General features: G+C 35.5%; 1 protein-coding gene across 1 annotated transcript in view; it reads right to left on the bottom strand.

Annotated features, from left to right (window-relative positions):
* The window catches only part of LOC145664005 (RNA helicase aquarius), a 253,088-nt gene that overhangs the window by 215,800 nt on the left and 24,541 nt on the right, over positions 1 to 12,747 (bottom strand). Inside the window, exons 3-5 of the mRNA XM_081730295.1 lie at positions 9,924 to 10,080; positions 5,094 to 5,303; positions 3,305 to 3,476 (exon numbers count right to left, since the gene is read on the bottom strand). Of these exons, the coding sequence (XP_081586421.1) occupies positions 3,305 to 3,476; positions 5,094 to 5,303; positions 9,924 to 10,080 (539 nt within the window). The remainder of the gene's footprint in view (positions 1 to 3,304; positions 3,477 to 5,093; positions 5,304 to 9,923; positions 10,081 to 12,747) is intronic.

Here is a 12,747-nt window from a genome sequence, read left to right as displayed (position 1 = left end):
GGGTACTTAAATACCGAATTTCATCTTCCTAACTTGACGTACTCACGAGATACAGTAATTTTGACTGAAATTTTGAAGCCCCTTTACTTCCATTTATGATGTGTCCTTTAATCAAAGTAACACAATAAATAAATAAATAATAATGAAGTATGTTCCAAAATTCATTTCAAACTGTTCAACCGTTTCCCCGTGATGCGATCACAAACAGCCAAAATCGCTATCAATGGAAACAAACGAATTATGAAAAATCACCTCCTCTCTTAAAACGAAAATTTTTAAAAATGTTGTAACATACACCAACTTAATTTTAATGAGGAGCTTATATACAGAGTTTCAACTTTCTAACTTAGCGGGCTGGGCTCGTGACACACACTTTTTTTAAAATTTATATATATATATATTTTACATGAATTTTGAACTTCCTCTACTCCTCGTAGGCGCCCTTGAATCAAAGTAATATAAAAATCCCAGCTCAGGGTAAGTACTAACTATTTATTGTATGTACAAAAATTCATTTCAAACTGCTTAACCATTTCCCCATGTGATGCAATCAGAAACAACAGACTACATCGCTTTCAAATTATAGAAAATGCTCTCCTTCCCACTTAAAATGGAAATTCTCAAAAACACTTGGATACGTGTCCACTTGATTTTTAATGGGAAATTTACATAAAAAAAAATGTCTTCTTCCTAACTTGACAGAATCGTGAGATACTAAGGTTTTCCCAAATTTTAACTTTCCGCTCTTCTCATAGAACACGCATTTTAATCAAAGTAATCTGATTAAAAACCTAGTTCGAAATACGAGAAAACTATATCCAAAAATTTATTCCAAACGGTTTAACCGTTTTCCCGTGATGTGATCACAAGTAAGATCCTTTTCATTTTATTTAACTGATTACAGTTGAACGGTGTTACAGCAAATTTGATCGAGCGCAAACAGCATTCATTATGAATGATTTCCAAACCTTTCTTGTTTACATTGGTATTCTGTTCTGGTGGTAAATATATATTTTGAGTCAATTTTGAAACTAGTCATACACTAAGAAGTACGATTAAAGAAAATAATTATAATCATAATAAGATTATTATTTCACTCCAAGTATTGAAGTATATTTTTGAGGTGTTTTTTTGGGTTTTATTGTGGGTTTAACCCCCCCCCCCCCAAAAAAAAAGTACTGGGGAACAAAAACCCTTTTTCTCTAAGTTTGAGCTCCTTTGGACTATCTATGTGTTAACGCACAGATCTCTAAATCAACTGAAAAATACTACGGGGTATACAAAATTTAAAGCTTCTATCTTGAATAGTAAGAGCGGGAAAAAATATTTACCAATAAGCTAAGAACATCCCCACAATGCCCCAGATGACTCCAAAAAGACCCGGGTGTAATATAAAAATTTCCTCAGACATCCTAGGGTCATGTTTTGTACCTCATTCTGATTAGAATAGAACAACCTTTCAAACGGTACCATATTCATATTTCAATACCATGTCCATGAAGCGGGAAATTCAGAGAGAAAACGGATTTTTTATTAAAAATATTCTTTCTTGTTTTACCTTTTTGTCCCTCTGGATCCCCCTGTGTTAAAGCAGAGATCTCAAAATTAACTGAAAAATACTAAGGGATATACCGAATATGTGTACAACATTTCAGGCTTCTATCTAGAAAAGTAAGGTAAAAAATATTTAGCAATGTGTTAAAAACATCCCCACAATACCCAAGATTCCCATATAAAACAAGATCTCACGTAAAAATTTCCTGAGACATAACTATTTACCCTAGGATCATGACTCGTACCTCATTCTCTTCAGAACAGAATAGCCTTTCAAACGGTACTATTCGCATGTCTCCAGCATGTATCTGAGGCGAGAAAATCGCGGAAAAGGGATTTTCTGTTATTTTTCTTTTTTTTTTTTTTTTTATTACCTTTTTGCCTCTCTGGACCCCTCTCCCGTCTTAACGCAGAGATCCGAAACAAATCTGAAAAATACTAAGGGGTGTACTGAATGTGTATGCAAAATTTCAATCTTCTAACAAGGAGACTTACGAAAGTGTCAATCACCGATCTGAATGAAACTTTGCACACTTGTAGAACATCGGAAAATAATCGACACGTGTTTTTTTGGTTTCGGCAATGGTGAAGATATAAGGGTGGAAACCATCCTTTGAACGTTAAGGGTGATCTCCAAGTTTTTTTTTTTTTTTTTTTTTTTTTTTTTTTTTTTTTTTTTTAAAGAAATTAAAGGCTGTATGGTGTAGCTATGAGTCATAGATTTATTGACTGTGCTACACTTTCTACTGTTTGTGTCCTGTAAACGTTATAGTGAGAAGTGCAGAGACTCACTTTAATAAAGCATCCCATTAAAATTAGTACAGAAAGGGGTTTCAAATTGGTCTGTAATCTCTTCGCAGTAATCTCTGCCAACTATAATTGTTCTTGGGTAACTGCAGAGAATTTCAAACCAGAAGACATTTTGTAACTGTAATCATTATATTGGATCCGCCATTTTGAATTTTGTAATTTTGACGTTCGATTCTGAAACAGCTGTCCTAAAAGCCCCATAAAACCTCCTTCTAAATTAAATGATTGTTTTCGGTCTATGCTTAGAGACCACCCATAACGTTCAAAGGGTGGTTTCCTCCCTTAAATCTTCACCATTGCCGAAAAAAGAAAATACGTGTCGATTATTTTTTGATGCTCTACGAGTGTGCAAAGTTTCATTCAAATCAGCTAGTGACACTTCTGTAAGTCTCCTTGTAAGTGCAAAAGTAAGCCGCTAGGCCTAACAAAAATATTGTTTAAGTTATGACGTCATGACACCCTGTCTCGACGCAGAAAGGCGTGAAACAATATGTAACGTGTTCAACAATGCCTCGACGCTTGATAACTAAAAAACGATGTAAAAGCTTTATTAGCACTTTTTTAATCGAATAATTAAGACATTACTCTATCGCTGAAAAATACACGATAAAATATAAAAGGGTTCATAACTATTTTTTAAAAAGAATAATTTTAGTAACAATCGGAAAGCACAATGAAATTTCATAATGGTCGATAAATCTATTGAATCATTTTTTTTCAGAATGTGGGTAAAATTAATTACTTTTTACTTGGTATTAGAATTTATTCCTTCATTGCTTTACTTATTTACATACTGTGAAACTTAAGAAAACAAATAGGACCCTTCCTACTCACAAGTGGATTTGATGACTCTTTGGCTTGGGATTATCTGGTACGGACAATAACTTGTAATTCTTAGGTTTAATAATTTACCACTGTTTCTGCTCACACACACACTTACCTTCCAAGGCAATTCCTTCTAATAATTTCATGAACTTGATCATCAATCTTTGGAGAAACTTTCGTTCCCAGTCGAGTTTACTTCTATCTTTCTCAGCGGCGTCTTTCTTCTGAATCAATTTCCAATATTTTCTCCATTTAGGAACTGCTCTCAGCTCTTGTTCTCTGCGAGACTGAAAGAAATTTAACTGATTCGTATATCTTAAATTTGACATAAAAATATAAATAAATAAATTTGGATTATCTTCTACAAGCCAATTATATATGCAGGGTTTAGAGAGAGAAAAAGAAAAAAAAAAATATGGGTTTCAATTTCTGGTCGAAAATAAGATACCAGTGATTCTGAGCTGTTTGAACCAGGAAGAATTCTAGTAAAGATCACCGCAGATTACAAAAATATTAACAGTCTTTGGATACACGAGGGACGTCCCAACAGTAAGTTTACAAGGGATGTTTGGCAATCATATTTTATGTTCTACATAAGCCAATGCACATTCTGTGCTACAGTCAACACTTAATTTTTCAACAAAGTCGCCAAGACGATCGAGGCATTTGTCTAACAGTGAGACGAGTTTGTCAATGCCACTTTCGTAAAAGTGGGATCCTGACTGTTCAGCAAGCATTTTCACATCTTCGTCACTGCTGTCGCAGCTCCACTACGCGAGCGGAACGTACTTTATAATTTCAATTTCAGGATTAACAGTATGCGAGCGGTCACACGTGAATAAACAACAAACATATCAAGTCTCTCTTAATCTTTAGCTGCAGACAGATCCATGGGGTGGCAAGTACTTTAAATAATAGAGACGAATTTAATATCCCAGTTTATTTGTAGAAAGTAAAGTTACAGTTGAAGTTCGTCGGTTAATTTAGACTTACAAATGCCGACAAAGAGATTGACCGACGGACTCTCGAGTTATATAGTACGGCGTGTGTCTACGAAGTTACGTCAGTTTTTGGAGAACATCACATTTATAGTAAATACAAGAAACGTGATAAGTTTCTGCAGCTTACGTCAGATCTTACGACTATTTTGTGCTTTGGTCACCAATGTTAACTTTCCATATATATCCTTTTGTGCACCCAACACTATAGCTGCGTGCGCACATAGACTCTAAGTATTTTCCTTTTTCGTACACATTTTTTGTTATATTAAAAAAATGACACATTGATATTCAGTGCTTACATACTCATCACGTGTAAGGCCTGGTGACCATTTCCCAACAAACATTTCCAAAAATCTCTTTCATATCCTGTTCTGAATTACCCCTTTGACTTTGTCTCACCCTTGAAGTCTCTCCTACGATATCCAATGTTAATAGGAATTTTCCATTGAGAATATTCTATCATAGGGATTTAAGAATACACAAAACAAACATATTAAACAGAGAAATAAACGAAACAGACATATATACAATATAAACAATTGGTAACTTCTCAATTAAAAAGGAGAGATCGGCCGTCCTTTTAACATCCCATAGCATAATTAAATATGATTAACCAACAACAAAAATCACATAATATTCAATTAAAGAAAAAAAGAAAAATACAATAATAAGATGTACGGCTGTGACATTGCCTTGTGAACATATTTCACGTAATTGAATACAAAGACATGTTTTTCATTTTTTCGATATGTATCCTATAACATCTTTAAGTAAATATTTTCACCTATAGCTTCAAATACATTTATTAAAATACCATTTCAAGCAATAATCTTAATCTCTCTATTATACATTACATACAGGAATTATAGTTAATCAAACCTATAAATCAAAGTAAATGCTTACCGGTTGCAAAGAAACCCACATCGATAAAGACACAAGTCGTTTCACTTGTTCCCGTATCAGCTCCACCTCCATGCTATTGAAGCAATGATTCAAGAAGACTAACAGCGCCGTCTGCTCTCGAATAGTCGTAAAATCAGCACTTTCATTAAGACATGTTTCCAACACTTGATGGAAGAAGCCAGGAAAATGTTCAGGTTGTTTTCTGAAAGGCTACACAAATATAGGTTTATTAAAATCAGGAAATAATCAATGATTAATTGAGACATTGCGAGTAGTAAATGGCAAACTCAACAAAGACTTGTTTCCTAAAAATGAACTCTGAATGGTCAAAATAATCGTCCATTGAAACTGTATTTTCTAAGGAAAAGGGGAACGACTTTCACAAACTACAAATATAGCCACGAGAACAGTTTGATATTACTACTCGAACACTTCTTTTTCCTTCGAGAATTTAGATTGCACTTAATTTTGTTGAGTTCGCTGTTACTACCCGGAAATGCCTCAATTATACTATCATATTTATGAAGGTAGCACTCTTCTAGAATATATCTTGCAACTTAACAGCTAATAATCATAACAAATAAAACACAGTTCTGACCAGAGCAGAACGAAATATATTAAAAACTATACTTAAACTTTTAATATATTTCATTCTGCTCTGGTCAGAACTGTGTTTTATTTGTTACTCTACTTATCCAGAGCCATGGAGTTTGTTCACTAATAATCATACATCTACGAAACAGAGATGGAAGAACTTTTTGTTGTTGGTGTTGTTTATTTTTTAACATAAAAAAGTTGTCTTCAGTTTAAACAATGTATCATGAACCAATGTTTTTTTTTTTCTGTAGTTAAAATTAATATTAGGTAACTGCTTTATATCAGAAACGTCCAATTTCCAGATATATTTGTGAAAGCTTAGTAGACTGTTTTCCAAACACACGTATTTGTTGGGTAGAAAACGGTTAATGTAGTAATAACACAGACTCAGTGGTTGGTAATTTGTAGATTATAGCCTGTGCAAGCAGCTGAGAGATGAGTTACGTTATAAACTGAGATAATGAGTTGCGTTGTGCAGTAGTAGTTTTTGACGGATGAAGTACACCCAATTAGTAAAAAAAAACAAATAAATAAATAAAATTAAAAAAAATAAAGAAATATTAAATAAACTGATGTAACTGTGGACGGGTTGCGATTAAACCCTAAACGTAAAGGAGTACGGAAATAAAGAATAACGAAGAAACAGATCTATTTCTGGTGAATTACATTATGCGCATATTTGATGTCTGTTTCATTTCAAGGTCCGTGTAACGTGGGTTCCTGTCACCACGGCATGGCGCGTCCTCAGGTTGCGGATCGAGAAGAAGGCCTCTAGATATACAGGTTAGCTGCGAATATACTGAATAAGCAGTCGCGGACAGACGACTAGGAGTGGTCCTCCAGCTTGGGGGTTTGGGTAAGGCTAACAACCTCATCTTGTAAAAAAAGGCACTTGTTCAGAAACATTCACAAAAGCCTCGGACAAGGACTGATAACTTGGCACGACATCAGCAAAAGAAAATGGACATGAGATTTGGAACATGAAATATTAGAAGTCTTTATAGGGCAGGCGCGTTAAAATCCGTAACGAGTGAGTTAGAGAAATACAGGATGGACCTAGTAGGAGTTCAGGAAGTTAGGTGGGAAGGAAATGGATCTGTGAATTCCGGAAATTTTACGTTCTTTTACGGGGAAGGAAATAAAAATCACCAGTTAGGAACAGGGGTTTTCGTTCACAAACGAATATTACCAGCAATTAAATGGGTTGAATTTGTTACTGACAGACTTTCTTTTATTACTCTTAAGGGACAGTGGTGTGATATTATTGTTCTAAATGTACATGCTCCAACCGAAGATAAGGGTGACGATATAAAAGATAGTTTTTACGAAGAAGTGGAACGGATATTTGACCAACTCCCGCGATACCATATGAAAATTCTATTAGGGGATTTCAATGCGAAGGTAGGACGAGAGGATATTTTCAAACCGATTATAGGGAACGAAAGTCTGCATAAGGAAAGTAATGACAACGGTGTTAGACTCGTGAACTTTGCAACATCCAAAAACCTAAGCGTGAAGAGTACAAAATTCCCACATCGCGACGTTCATAAATATACTTGGACATCACCAGACGGAAAAACACATAATCAAATTGATCACGTTTTAGTAGATAGAAGAAGACAATCTAGCATAATTGACGTCCGGTCGTTTAGAGGGGCTGATTGTGACACTGATCACTACCTGGTAGTAGCGATAATACGGGAGAGATTATTGTTCAATAAAGGTAATATTCAATGTCCGAAAACGGAGAGATTTAATTTAAAGAAATTAAAAGAGAGTCAGGTAAGAGAGGAATATCAGATTGAAGTTTCGAATAGATTCTCGGTTTTAGAGGACTCGGAGTGCACTAGTGTTGAGGATACTTGGATTGAAATTAGAGATAGCATTAAAAGTTCAGCAATAGAAAAATTGGGACACGCGGAAATACGTAGGAACAGACCATGGTTCGACCAAGAATGTCTTAATCTAGCAGAGAAGAGAAAACAGGCAAAATTACACTGGCTACAAAATCCGAATGAAATAACTACACAAAATTTCGCAGATATCAGGCGGGAAACTTTCAAAACTTTTAGAACAAAGAAACGCAATTTTTTGAAAGCTAAAATTAAGGAACTTGAAGATAATAGTAAAAATAAAAATATTCGGGACATGTATAAGGGGATCAGCGAATTTAAGAAAGACTATCAACCTCGTACTTATATATTAAAGAAAGCTGACGGAACAGTTCTCACTGATACGGATAGCCTCTTAAATAGATGGAAAGATTTCTTTGACGATTTGCTGAACACGCAGCCAAAAACTAATGTGCGTGGAGAAAAGGAGATACACACCGCAGAACCGTATATTCCAGAACCCAACCGAATAGAAATAGAAATCGCTATAAAGAAATTAAAGAAACACAAATCTCCGGGTGTAGATGAAATTCCGGCTAAGTTAAGCTGGAGGCGAAAAATTGTGCAACAAGACACACAAACTCATTCTCCTTATATGGAACAAGGAAGAATTGCCACAAGAGTGGAAAGAATCAATCATTGTTCCAATTCACAAGAAAGGCGACAAAACTGACTGTAATAATTATCGAGGCATTTCTCTTCTGTCAACATCCTATAAAATCCTTTCAAATATTCTATTAGCAAGATTGACCCCTTACGCAGATGAAATTATTGGAGATTATCAGTGCGGATTTAGACGAAATCGATCAACTATCGACCAAATATTTACCATTCGGCAAATACTCGAAAAAAAAAAAAAGTGGGAATACAATACCCCGGTACATCAATTATTTATTGATTTTAGAAAGGCGTACGACTCGGTGAGGAGAGAAACATTATACAACGTTCTTACAGAATTTGGAATCCCGAGAAAGCTAATTAGATTAATTGATATGTTTAAATAACAGAAACCTACCGTACTTCAAGAAAGTAATAGTACTCATATTCATAAATGTACCTGTTTATAAGGTTGTTCGGAAATAAATAGCCGAAATACACACATTCAACCCCTCCTCCTGACTACACGAGTTTTCAATACCAGTTGAAGGTCACTTCAACAAGCTATCTTTCAGCCAGGCTGATTGTGTTACAGAATGTGGTATACTGCCGGATCAGGTAGATTTAGAGTAATTTAGCTGCATTAATTCAAACGGGGACATGATGAGGGAATATGGAGAGTAGACACAACTTCAGAACTGAAAATGCATAATTGTTTTGAAGAAAGGAAGGGAAAAAAAAAAAAAAAAAAAAACAGGGTTGACGACGCTTCAAAGGCATGTATCACCGCCACCATCAGGAAGCTTACCCAACAGTTCAATGTCTGAATTTCGATAACTACCTGCTATCTACAGCAAAATAAAATAAAATAAAATCAGAAGAAATTAATACAACATTACTACCAGCAGTTGGAGGTTACCTTCAATAACGTACTAGTTTCTCTCTACAATAGATCCCTCACTTGATCACACTAACGTGTACCTTATTTCAAAGTCCAACAATCAGCGGTCACATCGCATTGGCCTTAAAATATTTCCTACTCCAAGCCAAAAAAGTGGATCTTGATAATAATCCCACGCGAAGTCGGTACTAATTGGCCGTTGGTTAAAAAACACCTAAAGTTAATGCTATACAAGCTTTTCTTGTTAAGTAGTGCACAGCACTGGATTTCATTCATTATACTGTCTTCCTCCTGGTAAAATCATTATTGCAGTTACGTTGGATGGATTTTCCTCAGTGGTGTGTCGTTGCCCCAGAATTTGTTACCTTGGAAGGGGGGGGGGGAGGATCTTGGCTGATCATCTACATGTTTACAACCTGCACGAAATTTCTGGAACCAACGAATTGTACGATCTGGCTCACTGCACCTTCCCCTTATTCATGACCATGTTTCGGGTTGCTATCGCAGCGTTATGCTCATGTTCGATCTCATACACTAACAGTTCACTATCAGACGTTGTTGAGCACTAATTGTACTGCCACTAAAAACTGACTGAAAATATTAACGGAGTGGCGGCCTCCGTGTTACATAGCCCGCTTACCACACCACCTCTAGGACCAGTTTGATCTACTTACGGCCGATCACGGGGTATACACGCACCTGATGTTTTGAGTTGTGGAAATATTGCAAACCTTATGACTCAGCTACGCAGAATGATAAAATAGAATAATCCCACTGTCAGAGTTCAATGAAATAGATATTTATGACATATTTTTAATTTATATTATGAAGATAAAAATGTACCTGCCATGCTGGAACCCTCTCGCGGAACTTCTCATTAACCATAACAACAATGGACATCATATGAGCATGAGAAGACTTGTCTGTTATATAATTCGGCCATAAGTAGTTCTCCAAATACTGACTAAATTCAAGCATCATAATTCTTCTAATAGCAAAGCTGAAAAATTAAAAAAAAAAGTCATAGTATTACAAACATGTTATTGTGTGATAGTATCTATTTAAAAGCTCACTAATAGCTAAAAAGCTTACAATTGGCTAAAAAGCTACAGCTTTATCTTAGTCTATGAAATGTAACTAATATAATTGGGAGAGTTTGGTAAGCAATAGTCCATGTCAACATTTGCAGATCGACTGAAGTGTACTGAACATATATGAGTTAACATTAAAAAATGATACCATCGCAATGGTAAGTAGTTCCACGTCCCATGTGTGTGCCCTGTAGGCAAGTCCGTAGTTATAAGGTGTCCAGTGGGTTGAGCGAATACCTTCAGCTTCCCTTGAACTTTCAGCTGACTGCTGGTACGTATGTATAAATGAATGTAAAGTGAACTCGAGTCAGCCCCCCCTAAGCAATTAGCTTGGTCCCCTGTCTAAGTGTTTTGACTACGAGCCTGCCTGTAGGCTGAGAGAGAGAGACGCATAATTAATGAATGCGAATTATTATAAAATAATTGGCGGAATGATCATGTGGGAGAAAACGAGAAGAAATCCACGGACATGATGTTATAAACCGCAAACTCATATGGCCTGGGATCGATCCAGGGACCTCTAGACAAGAAGTGAGTCCGTTACCCTGATTATTAAATGAATGTGAAGGTTTGTGATATGTCATGGTGAGTAATATACAAAATATTCTGTTCTAGTGAATGAAGCAATATATGGGAAGCCAACCTATATTAAGGAAACTTGAACAAAGAGCTAAACTCCTCGAAGATTTGCTTTTATGATTTTTTTTTTCTTGTGGATCTCGGAAAACGGTGTAATCTTTGGCAAGTGAACCACCATTCACCAAACATTACTCAACTCAAAGTTAACAAAATAAAAATTATAAATATGTTCGTATGTTTAAGACATTATTTCGTGTAAAGTTGTTGAAAACAAAAAGTTGAATTTTGTTAATAATAACATATTCAATACATAATGAATTTCTGCTAATATTCCTCTTGTTCACTGCTCGAAAAATTCCAGGCACAAGGTCGCCATAGCGACAGAAAATAGGAGTTTGGTACCTAGATAAGTTACATCTAAAATATGTAGACTCACGTATCAAACTGAATTTGTTTTATTATAGCGTCTAACTTTGATGAGAACTGGCACCTATATCAGAAGAAAAAAACTTCGAGCCCTGCTCTTGTTCATGCTCTTTCGGCAGCCCAACTCTCAATCTGCCTCTGTTTGCTTAACAACCACAGGAGCCACGAAAAGCATTTTTCTCGTGGAAACATATACTATAATACCATGTAGTCTCACTACATTTATAAATATATACAGTGGCTCAATAAAGAAGTCGGACACATACCTACTTACTCTAAGAGAGAATAAATATTTCAAGAGTATGCTTCAGAGAAAAATAAATACATTTTAATTTATCTATAGTATTTACTTATGGAAAATAGGAAGAGCAATAACAAAACTCAATTTCATGACTAAAAATAATACAAAAAGTGAAAACATAGCTTAAATCTATTTCAAAAAAGAACTCGGACACTTAATTTGTATCAAAATTTTAGAAAGTTATTACATATATTTAATATTTTGTTGGCAATCCTTTATTTTTTTACGATGGCTTTCAATCTTTCGGGCATGGATTTTACAAGTTTTTTTGCAGAAGGAGGGATCAATTTTTGTCCAGTCAGTCTGAAGTGCTGATTCCAAGTCTTCCAGTGTCCTAATAGTATGCTTTTTTAACTGGTTTTCTAAATGAGGCCATAAGTGCTCAAGAATGTTAATATCAGATTGCGGAGGTGTTTCCAGTACATACGGACAATTATACAGGAGCCACAAACGCACATTGAGTGCTTTGTGCTTGGAATCGTTATCCTGGTAGTACTAGAAGTGCTCTGTTATTCCCAATGTTTCAGCACTTTGTACCAAATTTTGCTTCAGAATGTTTAGATACTTTGTCTGGTCCATAATTCCATCGATTACACAAACAACCAAAACCGTTACCGAGCCACCTCCATGTTTCACAGTGGATCGTACATTACGCTCTTGGAGTTCTTCATTAGGTTTCCGCCAGATATAACATTGATCATCTGAGCGGAACAAACTAAATTTGTTTTCGTCCGCGAATAACACAGTGCTCAAAACGAAAAATCTTTATTTTTCTAAGTTTTCTGCAAAACTGAGTCTCTTTTTTTCTATTGTATTTGTTCACGAACGGTTTTTTATGGACTACTCTTCCATGTAAATTACTTCTTAAAACCAATGTTATCGTTTCGGGATGGACGCTTTTATTGAGATGTTCTGACACTTCTTTGGCCAGTTTAGGAGCACTTATCTTGGGGGTTTTACTAACTTGTAGTACAATCCACCGTTCGTCTGACTTTGAAAACACTCTAGGTCTACCACTTTTTGGTTTATTTTCCTCTGATTTTGTTGATTTAAAACGTTTAATAATATCATGAACTGTAGAATGTGACCTATTTACTATTTCCCCAAAATCACGAACTGATTTTCCCTCTTTATAATACTTTAAAATAAGCTCTCTTACTTCTAAAGAAGTTTGACCACGTTGCCTTCCCATTTTAACTTTTAAACACACAGTTTCACCCATACAAACAGTACGGCTTCCACTCGTTTTACTTGGACACCTAAAACGGTC

Source organism: Thermobia domestica, chromosome 11 (assembly GCF_964235325.1).
Source record: "Thermobia domestica chromosome 11, izTheDome1.hap1.1, whole genome shotgun sequence".
NCBI lineage: Eukaryota > Metazoa > Arthropoda > Insecta > Zygentoma > Lepismatidae > Thermobia > Thermobia domestica.
Note: the sequence above shows the minus strand (reverse complement) of the source record. Positions and strands in the feature narration are given on the sequence as shown.